This window comes from Pestalotiopsis fici, assembly GCF_000516985.1.
Source record: "Pestalotiopsis fici W106-1 unplaced genomic scaffold PFICI_Scf_11, whole genome shotgun sequence".
NCBI lineage: Eukaryota > Fungi > Ascomycota > Sordariomycetes > Amphisphaeriales > Sporocadaceae > Pestalotiopsis > Pestalotiopsis fici.
In genome coordinates this window covers 1753604-1770742 of record NW_006917101.1, presented here as the reverse complement: position 1 = coordinate 1770742, position 17139 = coordinate 1753604, and the positions used below count along the sequence as shown (strand labels likewise).

At 51.0% G+C, this 17139-nt stretch overlaps 7 protein-coding genes across 7 annotated transcripts; 1 reads left to right on the top strand and 6 right to left on the bottom strand.

Annotated features, from left to right (window-relative positions):
• Positions 1-2180: 2180 nt before the first annotated feature.
• PFICI_13521 (uncharacterized protein) lies at positions 2181-3342 on the bottom strand (the record flags this gene model as incomplete). Its single annotated transcript, XM_007842102.1, has 4 exons — positions 2181-2392; positions 2492-2990; positions 3096-3196; positions 3255-3342. 4 exons carry the CDS (start codon positions 3340-3342, stop codon positions 2181-2183), a joined length of 900 nt encoding a protein of 299 aa, XP_007840293.1.
• Positions 3343-4368: 1026 nt separating this feature from the next.
• On the bottom strand, positions 4369-5814 carry PFICI_13520 (uncharacterized protein; the record flags this gene model as incomplete). The annotated part of the gene is made up of 1 exon (XM_007842101.1): positions 4369-5814. The coding sequence occupies one exon, from the start codon at positions 5812-5814 to the stop codon at positions 4369-4371; it is 1446 nt and encodes a 481-aa protein (XP_007840292.1).
• A 511-nt stretch (positions 5815-6325) lies between these two features.
• PFICI_13519 (uncharacterized protein) lies at positions 6326-7469 on the bottom strand (the record flags this gene model as incomplete). Its single annotated transcript, XM_007842100.1, has 4 exons — positions 6326-6737; positions 6810-6884; positions 6959-7192; positions 7261-7469. 4 exons carry the CDS (start codon positions 7467-7469, stop codon positions 6326-6328), a joined length of 930 nt encoding a protein of 309 aa, XP_007840291.1.
• Positions 7470-9181: 1712 nt separating this feature from the next.
• On the top strand, positions 9182-10539 carry PFICI_13518 (uncharacterized protein; the record flags this gene model as incomplete). The annotated part of the gene is made up of 3 exons (XM_007842099.1): positions 9182-9497; positions 9555-9684; positions 9753-10539. The coding sequence occupies 3 exons, from the start codon at positions 9182-9184 to the stop codon at positions 10537-10539; spliced, it is 1233 nt and encodes a 410-aa protein (XP_007840290.1).
• Positions 10540-10830: 291 nt separating this feature from the next.
• On the bottom strand, positions 10831-12245 carry PFICI_13517 (uncharacterized protein; the record flags this gene model as incomplete). Its single annotated transcript, XM_007842098.1, has 4 exons — positions 10831-11706; positions 11794-11971; positions 12026-12056; positions 12215-12245. 4 exons carry the CDS (start codon positions 12243-12245, stop codon positions 10831-10833), a joined length of 1116 nt encoding a protein of 371 aa, XP_007840289.1.
• Positions 12246-12894: 649 nt separating this feature from the next.
• Positions 12895-14143, bottom strand: PFICI_13516 (uncharacterized protein; the record flags this gene model as incomplete). Its single annotated transcript, XM_007842097.1, has 2 exons — positions 12895-13818; positions 13961-14143. 2 exons carry the CDS (start codon positions 14141-14143, stop codon positions 12895-12897), a joined length of 1107 nt encoding a protein of 368 aa, XP_007840288.1.
• A 790-nt stretch (positions 14144-14933) lies between these two features.
• On the bottom strand, positions 14934-16662 carry PFICI_13515 (Glycylpeptide N-tetradecanoyltransferase; the record flags this gene model as incomplete). The annotated part of the gene is made up of 2 exons (XM_007842096.1): positions 14934-15924; positions 15983-16662. The coding sequence occupies 2 exons, from the start codon at positions 16660-16662 to the stop codon at positions 14934-14936; spliced, it is 1671 nt and encodes a 556-aa protein (XP_007840287.1).
• Positions 16663-17139: the final 477 nt, after the last annotated feature.

Genomic DNA, 17139 nt, shown 5'->3' with positions numbered 1-17139 from the left:
AGGGAAGTCTAGATAGTTTACTTTATGTTTATGTGGGAAAGTGTGCTTCGTGTGCTGTTCTAGCAACGGGAAAGATTGACAGGTTGATCAATACGAAAGTGACAAGCCACTCTTGTATACCGAGCGGGTGGAAGTTGCAAGTTGATCAGGCAATGGTGCCCTGTTGCCTTACCCCGGAGACTGCCTTGCAAGCCTCTGGGAAGGTAGATTTGGATTAGGAACTCTGGGTTTCATTGGAGGTCGCTGCTACCTTGACTGCCAACGGGGAGACCGATTCAATCATCTCGACCCCTCGGGTTCTTCATGGTCTTCGGGGCCTTGCTGTGGCATTTATTTCTTGTTCGGATTGAACTTTGAGCAGTATATGTGAGCCTTTGATAGAGCGTCCTCGATGAAAGAGTTCAGGATTCCCTTGATAAAACAGATTGAAAATAAGAGGTGTGATCATAGTGTGCCCGAAGCGCAGAACAGCTCTGGGCTTTGGTGATCTTGACAGCACAATCGCCGGGCAACAACCAGTCGTCCAGCAGCACCAGCACCACAGCGTCACAAGATCGCGACGATAGAGGAAGATACCACTTGACTTGGCTTCATTACGGTAAAGCAGGCGCATGCGTTGTTCCTTCTTGTCAACCAAGGCCATGCAGCCACGACGCGCGCAATGTGATGCAGAAGGCGTGCCCGTCCAGAGACGTACCATTGTTTTGTTTTCCCCCGAGTACTTAAACCCGAAACTTTCCTCTCCTTTCCCACATCATAAAAACCTACCAACTCACAAACTCGCTTCAAGCCTTCATGATACGGCATACCAACTCATTAAGTCATCTCATCTCTTTGCCTTAACCACTTTACACACCTGCCCCTAGTCAAGCAAATGTTCCCGGGAAAGCATAGCGCCGATTCTCCAAGATCCAGAAATTTTTGTCGAAGAAGCCAAGGACATGCTGAAATGGAGCAGCGAGCCCCTTGACGAAGCTGAACTTGAAGCCCTCATGGATGCGATAGATGAGCAGAATGAGATATACGAGATGTTTTTCCTGTCGTGATAAAGGGTGTGCGCCTAATCGCCAGCGGACCTTGCCTCCCACCGATTTCGAATTCTCCAAGAGAGACCAAACTTGTGGCTTGGATGAGCATAACTCACTGGCCGGAAGAACAACGCCAATCTGAGTTTTCTTTGAATGCACCCAGTATTTCGCCCGGAACAGCAACTTCCATAATTGTCCAAAGGCACAAACAGAACGGTCAACCCGCGTATGTCCATGAAGACTACATGCTCACCATTTGGGACAAGAGCGTCAGAAATGTCGTTCCCGATCCTAACCGCGACCTCGTGTGTTATGATTATGAGAGGGTGAGACAGGTATCATGCGATGAGTTCCTGATCCCATCGCGCCTGGAGAGGCTCGCCTAGGCATAGATAAAATGCTTCGCCGAGGAGGAGACCGGTAAGTTGAATTCAACCTCATACTCATCCGGACTACCGATGCAGCAAGATTAACTATCCCCGTATTAGACGGCGGCTTCGAGGACTTTGCGGCCTTGGCAAACCGCAACCAAGACCATATGCAGCAATGTCATGGCAACAACAAACAACAAGATCAAATGAGTCCGCCGTCTTTTTCAGTGACTTGAGCTACCCCAATTCACTCGGCATCCCCCACATTAACAACACCAACTACGGATTTGATGTGGCTGAGCTTTTGATAAAACAGGGATTCTGCATTTTAGGATGGATTGTGAGCTGCCTGGTAGCACATTGAGGCTATATTTGTACAAATTTCTTTCCCTTTCTTTTTCACCTTTTTCAAACTGAAAATTCTTTCCAAAAAATCAATCACATTCAATCACAATTAATAACAACTGTTTACGATATTTATGATTTCAACAAGTGATTTTCAGTGACCACATTGATTGTAGTAAGAGGCAACAGCCAGAAGTCTCATCAATTGATTCAGCTGGCTGAGGCAAGACTCCTCGAGCGGCAAAGGCTCTGCGCCCACATAGGCAGTAGGAGGGCGGCGGCGAGGAGGCATGGTGAAGATGACGATGTACAAGCGAAGAGGTAATGAACTTGCTTGTCCAACTAGTTTGCGACCAATCGACACTCAGATATGAGGATGCCACTCGTATTTCGATGGTTTCACTGACGAATCCTGTGGTATCGCTTGTATGTCACGTCAGTAAGATGCGGGACGCACGCTCAATGCGCCTCCGTCCACGAGAACAATACTGCCGGAGACATATGACCCTGCACGCGAGCTGAGCCAAAGAATCAGTCCAGAAATATCCTCTGTATTTCCCAAACGGCCAACAGGAAAGATTTCCTTCAAGACTTCTGGGTTAGCGTCAAAGAACTTGACGAGGTCTTCAGTGTTCTCGGATGGGAACGCTATTCGTGTCAGCCTGCGGTTCGCGGACGTTCCTTGACATCTGCTTGACATAGGGAGTCTAGATAGTTCTGAGAAAAACGAATATTGCATTCACTTACTTCCCGGAATGATGGAGTTGACTCGAATGTGATATGGCACCAAAGTCGTGGAGAGCCGCCTAGTCAAGTCATTCGTCGCAGCTTTGCTCGCGCCATAGGCAAACATGCTGGACGCGACGCGCGAGTACGAGGCCGCGCTGCCCGTGATGACGATTTGGCTGCTCTGGGATACATTGCCCGCAGCATTACCGGCGTCGAGCAGCGGCAAAAAGGCCACGGCGGTATAATAGGTGGCCGAGACGTTTGTGGCAAAGACGGCGTTGAAGTCGGCCGTCTCGGGGGCCCAGAGAAACTCGTAGGCCTCTTGCAACGAGGGTTTCGCGGTTGGGCCGCCGGGGTCCAGGGATACGGGTGGCTCGGGACCCTTGATGCCGACGTTGGCGACCACGAGGTTGACGACGCCGCCGCTGAGGGGGTGCGACGCAATCGTGGACACGATCCTTGCCAGCTCTGTCTTGGACGTCACGTCGCCCTGAATGGGAATGATTTTCCCATGTTTCTACAAGGATAGAAATAATCTCAGCCGCATTCTTGGTTTTGGGAGAAACGAGGGAATACTAGAGTGAAAAAGTGGTAAGTGAAAACACGACGGGTAAAAACCTACCGCTTGTTTTTGGGCTTCATCAAGTTTATTTTGACGAAGATCAATAATAAAGACGGTAGCGCCATTGGCCTCCAGGGCCTTGGTCATCATTAGCCCGATGCCTGTTTATATAATGGTCAGCGACATGCTTCTGTGATGCGGGGGCTTATAGGCACACACCTGCGGCACCACCCGTCACTACTGCGACCAGGCCATTGACTCCAAAAAGGTCTTGCGCGTGGATTGACGGTTGAGCGGACAGAGACATGGTTTTGACTGTATATTATTGAACGGGAATTGAATACACAAGTCGATATTTGTCTTACTATTGAAAGACCGCCCAACGATATGATGAAATAGAAACTCGTTGTTAACTTAAAGTATTTATGCTTGACAAGAAGACGGGCTGAAACCAGGCCAATGATGTTGTTCTTTCCTTCTATGACAATTCTCTGCTTACAGGCGTCCGCCACCTAAACATCCCGGCCTACATACCTTGAGTACTATCCGCATGTGCCACCACTGCTGCCAGCTTGAACACCCCATGCCTTGCGTAGGATGCCCGTGAAGGGACTTCGAATCCGTGTCATGGCTTCATCGCGTCTCGCTCTTATTATCGTGGTTGAGACGATGCTGACTAGGATAAAAAACTAGGTTGATGATGTTGTTTCTTTCCTTCCATCTTCTACTATAACTTCTCATATAACCCCCCCACACCACCCGGCCTCTCACCAACGTGCAACCCGCACCGAATTGATCCAAAGTGCTCTGCTTGCGGGCGTGGCGTCCTGTGCCGACGCCACGCATATATTCCTGCATTCTATCCGCACGTGCTGATTGTCCTCTCTTTCTATCATGACTGCTCATATACCCCAATACCAAAACTTTCTCACTAACAAGTCATAAGTGACTCCTAGATTCCATTCTACTAATAAAAGAAATCAGGAAGCATCAGCCTCAGCCTCAATATAAGGACAAGTAAAGAGTGCATCTTGAATAATCATAACGAGCTGACATGTCAAACTCCGATTGTCCCAGTCGAGGTTCGAATAGTGGGGACAGCACTCCTATGTCATTCAAGACCTGCCATCATCGCAGGATTCAGCAGCTGAGCCATCAATGTTGAACTTGTATTTCCCCGGCATGAGACATCGGACAAATACGTCTCCGATATGTCTCCGGCATATCTCCGAACCTCACCAAGGCGGAAAATGTCTCGTTATGTTGAAAACAACTTTCTTGATTACTTCTGCTACTATTATTATAAATCGGATAGGCTCATCTGTTTCCTCCTTTATTGACTTGCAGCACATGCAGCCGACCATCTCGCATCGCCGTGCGTCACATTGAGCGCGGCCTGGACAGTGTCAGCAGCAATAAAGTCCCCAAAGCTGCATGTCCCATATTCATCGCTCTTACAACCAGTCGGGCTCAGGTCAAAGTTGGCCTCATTGAGCAGCAGCTGGATCCTGGTGTCCTCGCCGCACGACAGACTCCTCCAAAACATTTGTGCAGCAAAGGGCACCTGGTTCGCCGTCCGCCAAGCACGTGTGGCATTGACAGGTCCCTCTGGAGGGTATGCCGGGTCCGCGGCGAGACCGAGCGCCGTCAGTCCGAGGTCAATCGTGGTGTCGTGGCCAAAGTTCAACGACAGGTTGGGCCCCGAGTTGTCCTGAAGGAACGCGGTCACGTTTGACACGAGGAGGCTGCCTACAACGGTGCCCATGTCGTCTGGCAAGCCGTAGCCAAAGGCACCTCGCATCAGGAGATCATACTCGTATTCGTGGTTGAGAATCTCTTCTGGGAGAAAGATGGGACACCACGGAGATGAGTCGATGCCATACACAGCAGTGCCATATGCACAGGCGTACAACATGCCGTGGACATGGGCGGCTGTGAAATTCACAGTCGGATAGGCTTCAGCCAGTAAGCTGTTGATCCGCTTTGCAATGGGAGGCAGGTAGACGGCACCCCATTCAGTGACCAGGCTGCCTCCCAGGCTGTACTCCCAGCCATCGCAAGTATCGACTGGGGTGATCCAGCTCACAGTGACATCATCCTCGGCAATGCGGTTCAGAGTCGCTGTCGAGTTGACATAACGGCCATAGTAGCCGTCCATGAACCAGACGGCCGACTCCACCACGCGATCCTGGTCGCCGGCAAGCACAACGTCGGTGAACAGATCAGGGTACTTGAGCTTCATGGCCACGCCATGGTCAAAGAGCTGCTGTCGGCCGGGGGCAGACAGGTCATTGATGGTAAAGGTGCTGTTCCAGCCCGCCGTCAAAAAGGCGTACTCGGCCGGCAGCTCCGTCTGTGGAGTCGAGAAGAGGGCCGAGTTGTTGTTGATATAGTATGACAGGTTTTGTATAACGCCAACCTCGTCCGACAGAGGATTACGGCTGCCGTGTCGGTGCACAAGGAAGCCCTTGTCGACTGTACAGCCCGGCGGCGCGCCAGACTTTAAAGAGGCCGGAGTATTGTCTGGCACAAAATACGGCGACAAGTTTCCCAAGTGCTTGTACAGGTCAAACTTGCAGGATGCACCCGACAGCACAGGCACTGCTAGCGACGGCACCAGCCAGAGGGCCCTTTTCCACGATCCGGCCATCATGATGAAGACTGCCAAGCCCAGGAACATGAGTCTTCGCCAATCATTACGGCCATGACGACGCGGACGGTCGTAGGCTTTTGTATTCGGGCCCTTGCCGTCGGGGCCCTGCTGGAGGATTCGTGACATGGTGTTTAGCTGCATGGGCTAGGGCGTTCGGGGCGGGTTCACCATTTAGCACCTTCAAGGGGCGGCCGGACAACCGACGATGATCGCACTTCCACCTTCCTATTGAGGCACAAGGTCGCGTGCTCTTTGATCGGGCGGAAGTCGGTTGCGGAGAGAGGCTGCTAAACGATATGGATAAACGGCTCACTTATCATATCAATTCATTTATGGGCCTCTGAATGGCCTGAGTAAGAATAGTGTGTAAGTGGCGATTGTTTGTGGTCAAAAGTGGGAGGGACGAGAAAGACTTGGGGCCCGCGAGCTAGCGCCACCTCTTCTGATAACCAATTTCTTGGGTCCTAAACTCCACTAACACAGGCACCTTTGACCCGTGGGCCTGGGTAGCCGACCAGTACCAAACTTCATGTGACCCTTGCCTACTGTAACACAGTTGATTAATCAGAACTTGCCCAATGGTCATGGCTTCAGATATTTTAATCATTTGGTATTTTCTTTTCGGCGCATGCCAACTTTATTCAAATGTCTTTGAGAAGAATTCCACAACCTGTGGCGGCATGCCGCGATATGGTTCTAGCTTACCCTCCACCACCAGGTCTTCGAGAGATGCTGGTGAATATCCTGGGACCTCCCAGATATCGTTTCCAATCATCTCTGCCTGCTGCCCTGTGCCCCAAATCTTGCGGCAATACCATGCCAGGGCGAAAGGACTTCCAACCCGAAGAGCTTCTTCTACTTGATCATTGATCTTTTCCAGACTCTGTGCAACTATCTTTGGTGCTTTTCCGTGCCGCTTCTCGAGTGCCAAAGCGACGGCTTTACCTGTAGGTCGTAATTCGGACAGCGCAATAACTCTGTTTTGCAGCTTTTCGATGGGTGTAGTTGCAAATATGGATGCATAAGCGGCCGCAACATGGTGCCGCGTACTGGTTGCCAATAAAGAGTCAGTGATGCATCTGGTCATTAGAGTCCCGGGCCTTTGCTTGATGTCCACTCACCAGAGGTTCAACGGTTTGTCAGCGCTTTCGCCCGTGTAAATAAGCCTGTTCCCCTTGTAATCCACACCCATGGCCCTGTGCCGACAACTCTTAGTATATACACTTCACATTATCTGACAAAATGTCTTTTCCCGGAAAGTCTGTCTTACAAGGTTCCTAGGGCGAATTCCGCAAAATTGCCAGGGAGGACTATCGTCATTGGAATGGATGCCCGTTTGGCTGCCAACTCGATGGCTTCCTTGGCGGCATTGACGCCGATTCGAAGTCCTTGCTCCTCATAACGAGCAGCCAAATCAGATGGAACGAAAAGCTTCACATTCGTCTTGGGGATGGCCTTGATGAATGCGTGCTGTCTTGATACACCTTCGTGTCCAACGAGAGAACTGGCGGACAGGAAAGACTGGCGTCAGTCATCAACTAAACACTCATCGCGCATCAGACTTTGACTTACATCACAATATCTATGTCCTGAAGTGCAGCAACCAGTGCTTCTTCGTCTTCCAAGTCGAGTTCAATCTTCTTTGTGGCACCTGCAAGTCCCGAAACATCGGACCCAGGACGGTAAAGCACAGTGACTGATGCTCCGGAGATTGCAAGGTTATCAACAATGGCGGAACTAACCCAGCCTCGGTGGCCGTACACTGCGATGCGGTTGTACATGATCGTTTACGAGATTGAGACGACAAGGTTTCAAAAATATAGTATGCATGGCAGATGAATTATTGGTGTTAGATCGGATGCTATTATATACAGCGTAGAATGTTCTTCACGAGTCATGTCGTCGGCAAGGACAGAGTGATATGCCTATAGCATTCGTTGTTAAACCTCAATTTGTCAGCTACGGGCAATATAATTACCAGAGCGACTCCCGCCTGTTTTCCTTAATTCCGTAAATCCGTCTACTAATAGTTGTGACCAACCATCGCAAAGGGAGTCAAAGGGCCATCCATTATTCATTATACCTGCCTAGATTAAACTAAACCTATTAGGTAGACAGCGGTAGAACAGAGCCAGGTTATATAAGCAAGTATACCAAAAATCAACTCCTCCCACACTGCTCCCACCTAACCCACTTGATCCCACCGCAGCAATCCCACTACTCTGGACCGTTTATCTGGCTGCACTTATGGCACTGCACTGTTTTTCTTCTTAAAGAAAAACAAACTTAATAAATCCAACTCAAGTTGATCATGTTTTGTCTTTTTTAAGAATCGGACCCCCACCCCCACACCAACCAAAAAAAAAGCTCGCCGGCTGCGGCCAGTTTAATCATATGGCAAGGAGTAGTGTGATAGGTGCAGCGCAATAGGTGGTCTAGAATGTAATGACAAGTATATATTTGTGGGTATTACCTGTTGATCCGCGGATAGTTAATGGGGTGCGTCTACCAAAAAGTCGATGTTGGAAGACACTGAGCTATGGCCCTTTGTATACGACTTCGAAATAATAGGGATCTCACTTTCCCATCGGAACGTAAGGCCTTTTTTTTTGTAAGTGCACGATATGAATTCGACAAGAAGCAGATTGTGCACGGACATGTCTTCGTGGTATATGGCCACAAGATGAATGCAACAGAACTTTTTAGCAGGCCGCGCATCCTTGGCGGGCATGTTATAACGAGTAATGGGTATTGATAATACTCAATTAGGCCCTTCAAAGTATTCTGTTGCGGTTTACTCAAGAACACATGAGGAGTCTTGGGATCAAGACTGCCACTGCTCAAAAACACGTGGTCCTGGCTGCCGACCAAGATTGGTAGCCTTGTAAGTCAAGCAAGATGCATCTACAAATGGGCAGTAGTTCGCGACGGAGATTACGCCGGGCAGGAGGCGACGCTCTTGGTAATGCGTTTGGATTCGCCAACTACTAATGTTGGGGATCCACCATGGGTATAGACCCTGGTGCAGCGACAAAGTACACTGCAGATTGGAGCTGATCCGAATCGAAGAACGGCAAATTCATATATATTGAAATTCCCCAGAGGAAAAGTACCAGAGCGTAATCTGAACATATAACTGTCTATAAATTTCAAGCATTAGCAATAAGCGAAGTGGAAAGATAGTCATGTTTCGAGAACAGGGACACTTGAGAATAGTTGCAAGAAAGAAAACCCATGTGGAGATTGCCACGGGAGATGCATAAGGCTGTCCTCGAATCCTTGACGCTTACGTCTCATATCCACACATGAGTTGATTCGGCCGAGGTACATGGTTCTTGATTGCCCATTCAAGGCACCCGGGTTCTCCTGCGGATGTCAATATGGGATGAGCTTTTCCTTGCTTAAAATCGGAGGCGAGCCCTCTTTCACACCCCTTTCCAATTCATACTCAGCTCGCCCTGTATCATCCCCTTGGTATTGAACCCGTTCCACAATGGCACCGGCTCTAGACGACGCAGAAACCATCTCTCTGCTGGACTCGATACAGGTGGAAGCCTTTAGCAGCGACGCGGGGCGATACGCGGCCAAAGAGGCCGCCCGAAGACTACTCGCCAGGCTAGAGACTCCCTTTGAGAGAGCTTGGGAGCTCGGGTTCGAGACACCAGTGTTGTTATCTGGGCTGCAGGTATGCCAGGACCTGGGAATCTGGGCCAAGTGGCTTGAGGAAGAAACGGCCCACCCGGGCGGCCCAAAGACGCTCGAAAATCTGCTGGCTATGGCGACGAGACCGGTAGAGCCAAATCTTCTTCGTGAGTATTGGACGCATGCGAAGCCAGGCCATTGAATGTGTGCTCATATTCCGCCAGGCCGGTTTGTCAGACACATTGCCGCTGTTCACATCTTGGAAGAGGTTGGTCCCGATACCTGGAAGTCGACGCCATTCTCTCGGGCAATGGGTGACCCAGTGTCCTATCTAGATCAGACAGTTCAATGCGGGTAAAGTCACACACTCTGTTTTGAGAGTTGATGCCATTATACTCCAGGGAGCTGACCTAAAACCACAGCATGGATCATACAGTTCCTTGCGGGATGAACCTGGCCAAGTTTCTGCCCAAATATGATTACAAAGAGCCTCTTGACATTGCCGAATTTGACAACTACAGAGATATGTCTGGTGACGACTTTTTCACCTACTGCCAAAAGCACACCGGGGCCGGTGGCAGCTTCATTGGTCTAATGGCGGCGCTCCGGAACCACAAGATGGACTGGACACAAGTCTACGACACGACGAGGCTCACCGAGGGCGCCAATCTGCAAGACGACAGCAACAAGGGCAACCCCGCCCCGCTGCTCGTTGATGTTGGCGGTGCCCACGGTCTCGACTCGGCCCGGTTCCTCGCCAAGCACCCAGAGCTGCCGGCGGGCGCCGTGGTCCTCCAGGACCTGCCGGACGTGATTGAAAAGCACATCCGGCAAGAACTCGACGAGCGCATCACGCGCATGCCGTATGACTTTTTCACGCCGCAGCCGGTCCGGGGCGCGAGGGCCTACTTCTTCCACGCCGTGCCTCACGACTGGCCCGACGCCGACTGCGTGCGCATCTTTGAAAACGTCAAGGCGGCCATGACCAAGGGCTACTCCAAGCTCATTATCTATGAGATTGTGCTGCCGGCGCAGGGTGCGAGCAGCATGATGACGACCATGGATCTGCAGCTCATGGCTTGTACTTCTGGTCTGGAGAGGACCGAGGAGCACTGGAGGAAGCTGCTGGGAGGTATGGGTTTCCAAGTGGTGTCCATTTCTAGACACCCGAGAGCCCTCGAGAGTGTTATAGAGGCGGAGTTGGTTTAGGATATACCGAAATGATTTACTTCTGTTTGTGGCTTGTAGACTGTGCGAATGTATGAACTAGCCCGGCCTTGAACGAATCACAGAGGATCTCATCAGTCGCAGTATTTTGTGATCGTGCAGCCCATCTGGAACTGGCATGCACTAACAGAGTCACTTAACCCTCTATTCAAATAATCTTGAAATCAGTCCTTACAGTTTCATTTGCTGAATGTTTGCCTTCATACTCTAAATCTTACGCGTACGAATAATCTATATATGGAAGAAAGTAAGAATTCACGTATTCATTCAGGATCATGCCCTTCCGCTAAGCTTCTCGCCAACCGCCATGCGCTCGCTTAGTAAGTCTGCAAGCCACTCTGTTCGCTCCATGACTGGAGCATGGCCCATGCCTTCCACGATGACGCCCGCTCCAGGCTGGATGTATTCGACCAGTTTTCTGCCGTGCGGGATGGAAATCATGTTGTCCTCGGTGCCGTGCAGCACCAGGATACGCTCGCGGCCGACCTTGTCCGCCATGTCCTTGAGCTGGGCCGGGCTCTTGTGGTGCCACCCCGCCGCAATGAGCTGGCACAGGAAGCCTTGCTTGGTGAAGCCCTCCTTGTCCATTTGCTTGGTGATCTCCTGGGCTGCGAAGCGGTCAAAGTTGGTCTCGAACATGAGATATTCGCCATTCGGGGGCATCTTGACCTTGGGGGTTGAGGCCGTGGGCGGCTTGGCGGCGTCGGGCTCGTCCAGAAAGGCCTTGGCAAAGATGTTGCCCGCAGCATACTCAATGGTGCGGTCCAGGGACTTTGGCAGCAACATGGTGATGCGGTTCATCATGTTTTCAGTAAACGAGGTGGTGTTCTCAATGGCGGCGGCGGTGCAGAGCAGGTTGAGCGAGGCGATACGGTCAGGGATCAGCATGCCCAGCTCTTGCGCAATCATGCCACCCATGGACAGGCCACAGATGTGCACCTGTCGCGACGAGATCCACCCGACGTGGTCGAGGACTTCGATAATGTCCTTTGCCATCTCAGAGGTCGAATACCGCGAAAGCGGCTTACCCGATCCGCCCATACCACGGTTATCAACGATCAGGACCGAGTACTTGTCTGCGTGGTAGTGACCCCAATGCATTGTTTGGCGCTGGTAAGAGCTTTTGATGAATCCAAGGCCGCAGATCCACTGACATTGTGGTTAGCATTATATTTGCTCTCACTTTTACAGTCCTCATGTACTGGAGGGAAGTGGGTTTGAAAGACGCAAGCTTACAAGCATCTTGATGGGCCCTTCGCCATGGATTTCCCAGGAGATATCAACGGGGCCTCCACGGTCAGCCGCTACAGGCAACAGGCCCTGGCGGTCTGGCACGAGTTGCCATACTGCCGTCGGAAATGCTGGGTGCTTCTTGATATCTTCGGCCAAGGACCGTTGAGGTTTTGTGGTTGCCCTATCCTTGGTTTAGTATATCTGCGATTCATCGTTAAAGTTGTGCGCTACTCACATGGTGAGATTTGAAAGTTGTGACGTCGCCTCTATTGACTCGGTTCTATCGGGTGCACGTGCTCACCGTTAAGGCTGGATCGTGTAGGAGGAACAAGTCTGCGTCGCGGCTCTTGAATGAAAGTGGACAACAGGTAAATCCAAATTCGCGTCTAGATGCAAACTGAAGAAATTGAATTACAGCAATTACTCAAAAAGTCGCATGCATGCACAACCAACATTTGGAAAGTGACGAAATTATGGGAATGTGGAATCGCGAGTAATGACGATCGGTCTTCGTGGTGCCGTTCAAGCCGCCCCGAGACAGCCCCAGATAAGCTGGATTATTAGGGACCGAGGCACAACGCTGCTGGTTGCTAAAGTAGACAGACACCCTCCAGTGCGACTCTGATAGTACGATATTGCTTTTCGCTACCTGCATACTTGCCCTGGATCCTGCCGCGATTTATGAAACTTTTCGATAAGCTCATTCTATTCCAACAGGCACCTGCATATGTAGCACGGTAATTGCAAGTAATACTTGTTCCGTCTTCCTTTCATGTGCTTTTTGTTCTTGGGGGAAACAATTGACATGTACGGTCCTGATGAGCCAATCAATCGTTGCATCCATATCTACTTCGGGAGATGTGGTCATTTGCCCAAACTTAAATTCTGGGTTTATGCTAGGTTGAAAACGCCGAGCCAAGACTTTATTTATCCATCTCAACACTTTGAATTTGGACAGACATTCACATCTCACCCCAACCGTTGCGATGCACTGGACCCGTATCTTTTAGTTTGTGAGGCTTCTAGCACAGATATTTAAAATCATTTTGTTTCATTGATCATTGTTTCATCTATTCTTGTCAACCTTGCTCTCGGTGAACAATATCAGGCACTGCGTGCCGGACGTCTAATGCCTGCCTTTTCCAGGATGGGCAGGACGTTATCCCTAAAGTAAGGAAACTCCTCAACGTAATCAACAAACGAAATCGTCGTGCCGTTGAAACCAGCAGCGTGCAGAGCCAAGAGCCCATCAGCCACCTGCTGCGGCGTGCCGATGAGGGGATATCCACCGTGGCCGGCAGCCATGCGGTTGCGGATGAGGGCGAGCAGGTCGTGTGGAAACGACTGGGCGTGGGCAAACTGCAGCGCCACGAGGTTGTCCACGGCGCCCTCGTCCGTGTTCTGCTCGCAGAAGTAGGCGTAAAAGTCCTTGGCCTCCTGCTCCGTTGGGCGGCAGACGACGTGAGCCAGCGTCAGCACGCCGACCGTCTTGCCCGCGTCGCGCGCCTGCGCCTTGAGCGCCGCCACCTCGCCCTTGCTCCGCTCCAGGTCAATCGCCGGCGTGAACAAGAAGTCGGCATTGTTGATGGCGAACTCGCGGCCCTGCCCCGAGCCCGCGGCGTTGAGAATGGGCGCCCGCCGCGACGGCTGCGGGAGGCCCAGGATGTTCTTGAGCTTGAAGAATTTTCCGTCGTGGTCAAACGACTCCGTCTTGGTCCACAACGCCTTGATCACGTCGAACCAGTCCTGTGCGTACCCGTAGCGCTCCTCGTGCGTGGCGGGCAGTTGCAGCCCCAGCGCTTCATACTCGGGCTGGTTCCAGCCAGCGACGATATTGAGGCCTACACGCCCGTTGCTAATCTTGTCAATGGTAGCAATTTGCTTTGCTACGACGGCTGGGTGGTTTGCAACTGTGTGGACAGTAGCAATCACGTTGATGTCCTTGGTGTGCGCCAGTAGACCAGTAGCCCATGTGACGGTTTCCAGCACGTCTTTGTGAAAGTTGGTCTCTCCTCCGTAACCGATCCACTAAGTCATCAAAATATCAGCAGTCTGTTTAGCAAAGGTCGGTAAACAAAAAGGCAGCAGATGCTGGCACTCGCAGCCCTTGAAATGCAGTCTCTGATTGCTACCAAGGTAGGCAATTCGACAGATCAAGATAGTCACCCACCCGGGCTATAGGAAGCATAAAGTCGATTCCGGCTTCATCCAACAGCTTGGCCAATTTGAGATTGTTTTCCCACGAATTCACCCATCGCTCAGGGATCTTGGTCACGGACATGCCGCTACTGCAGTTGCTGGCAAACGTGCCGAGCAGGAACTGCCCTTCGGTAAACATGGAGTTTTCAGCCATCTTGATGATTTTGGAAGAAACAAACGCTTGCGTAGAAGAACTTGTCAGAAAGTGAAGAAAGAGAAAAGTTGAATGCAGGTATAATCAGAGTATAGCAAGTGGTTACCTCCGCTACTTAGTTATAGCTGGCTCTTATCGCAGAATATCACCTTTAGCGTCCATGTCGGCTGTGTTCCTCTCCGCATTTCGAGATCATATCCGCCATTGTTATCAAGAAGTGAGCCGATTTGCGGAATCTTTTGGACTTCAAGCGTGCGGAGAAGCAAAGCCTGGGGTATTTTTTAGCGTCTACCGGGCTTTAATTACTAGGGCCTTTAGAGATAGGAAAACGGGTTCACACGACTTGGAGCTCGGCTGATCGCCAAGCTCCTGAATTCTAGAACCGTTTTCAAGGCCAGTGCAACTAAGCATAAGCTGGTGGAGTACAACAGGGAGATTTGGAGTTGTAACGGATCGAAGCATACCTAGGTAGCATGAATCATTGTACGCGGGAGCCATTATACCGAAACCATTGGATTTGGAGCTGCAGAAATGGAACACATGGACAACAGCGGATTCATGAAGATTTATCACAGGATCGAGGGAGAGAAGGAATGGAGCAAGTTTCTCATGAGAGATTCGACATCATTTGACTTTTAGTGGTGATATTTACTACAAGTGTCTCAGTCTTGAGAACCCTACGTGTCCAAAAAACTGAAAATAGTGCACACCTCTTGCTGGACCGGAGGACCCTGCGGAGCTATTTTCGACAAAGCTGCCCCGTAATGCATCTGCTTCTTGGAGGAAGATTCTATAGCATGACGAAGCCAACGCCGCTAAGCGCTTGGTCATCCAGACGATTCCGCTTGTCGACACCTCCTGCAATAGCATTGGCCCTGTAGTTGAACAAATAGTAGTGAAGCTGGCCGTCACCAGCACCAAACTTTTGCTCCTCCAAGAACAGACCATTGTCCATGAGTGAGAGGGCATTGAATACGTCAAACTTATTTCTCTTGCAGAGAACGAGAGCATCTGACATGAGTGCATTCAATCTGGTCTTGAAGGCTTCCCGGTCGACGTTGTCGCCAAGGCCAGTCTCTGTTGCGTAGTAGAAGAGATAGGCGGCACGAACAACCTTGTGTTTCGACTCGCGCAGGACAGACGACTCGAGGCAGTAGAACGAGAAGAAATCCGTAATTTTCTTGTTCTCGTCTTCAACCACGTAAGTCCAGATGACCTGCTCCTCGAGCTGGTCCTTGGCCTTCTTATGCAGAAGCCAGTGGCGAACGTCCTCCTTGTTCCAGTCAGGAGCAAGGTCGTATCTTTGGAGGTACCGGATCAGGAGATCGTGAACAGCATCGACATCCTTTTCTTGCATTTCTCTCAGGCCCTTCAGCTTGGTGTTCTCGGGTACATGGTACTTGCGGACTTGGTACTGAGGCTTGGAACCAGCAGGAAGGGGGCTGAAGCCTGTCTCGTACAGCTTCTGCCAGTCAATGGCACGGTGGTAATAACGGCAAGTGCTGACTGGAGTGGGCAACACAATACCGCCAGTGTAGATAGCTTGCCAGACCTCCTCCAGGTTGCAGCGGCGTGTAACCTCCTTGATCAGAACCGGAGCGAGTCGCTTGGATCGCAGCTTCTTGTGAATGCAAAGGAAGTTGACCTCGGACGCGTGGACGATGTTCTTGCGGACTCGGATCTCCAAGGGCACAGCAGAGATGAAGGCAACGAGCTTCTTGGAAGCCGATGCGCGCACACCGACATGCCACTGCTTCTTCCAGTTGGGAGGCATCATTGCCCTATGATTCTGTATGTTAGCGCCTAATAATCGATAGCCAAGACAGATCCAACACTCACCACTTGAGAATACTGTACGAGTAGTTGAACCGGAACAGAGCCTCGTCATCCTCAACGTAGTGTCCCTGAAGAAGCTCACGAACCTCTTCATTCTCTTGGGGATTCGAGATGTCCATGTCGCACCACTCAAAGCCCGAAATGAGCGGCGCCGGTTCCTTTGGAACCGATTCCAGAGTCTGGACCTTGATGGGACCATCCTCAAACTTGGACTCCTCGCCAAAGTTGGGGACAGGTTGTGTTGACCAGAACTTGTATGCGCCCATGTCTTTTGCGTTCTTTCCACTGGCAGCCAAGCCCGTCATGATTTCCTGGAGCTTAAGCCTCTTCAAGGCCTCAGTGGCCGAGCTCAGATCATTGCTGCCGGTCGATTTGGCGATTTCGCTGGCCAGCGCCGGGTTGAGATCGAGGAGCTGGGATACTTGGTCGGGGGTGAGGTTGTCAATGGCCTTGTGCAGCTTGGACTCTTGTTCATCCTTGGACGAGGACTTTCCAGAGAGGGCATCCTTGAGCTTCTTCTTCTTGGACTTCTTCTTCTTTGCGGCAGGTGCGCTGGCATCGGCGGCTGGCTCTTCGTCGGCTTCGTCGTCTGAGTCCACGGCAGCGGCCTTGCCCTTGCCCTTGGGGTCTTCCTCAGCGGGCTCGGCGAGCTGGGGGTCGATGACTTTTGATTCCTCGGCCATGATATCGGGATGCTGTCGGCGCAGCTATCGAGGGGTATAGTGTTGGGTTGGTTGGTTGCGACCAAGTGCTAATGTAGGTGGGATTCTGGCTCTGGTTGACACTGCAATTGATGATCTGGCCCTCGCGGCGAATGTGCATGCACGGCCAATGGAAGTGGGATGGCGGGGTAAATTAGGTAGGTGGTGGGGTGTTTTGCACAAAATGCGACTCGACATCTAACCTGAGGTAGCTGGTAGGCAGGTTAGGTAGGTTAGATACCTACTCCCTAACCAATTGCTACTGGCCAAGTTGGTAGTGTAACAATAACGTACGAGTATATTTCGCTTAGATCTCGCTTACTATTTGACTTACTACACTGCGCCTATATGCGATGCCGTCATAGAAGAAAATGATTATGTTATATGCTGAGTTCAGGGCTTAGTGGCTTTCTTCTTCTTCTTCTGTTTATATGTCACCTCCTGTGCTGTGGATTCAAA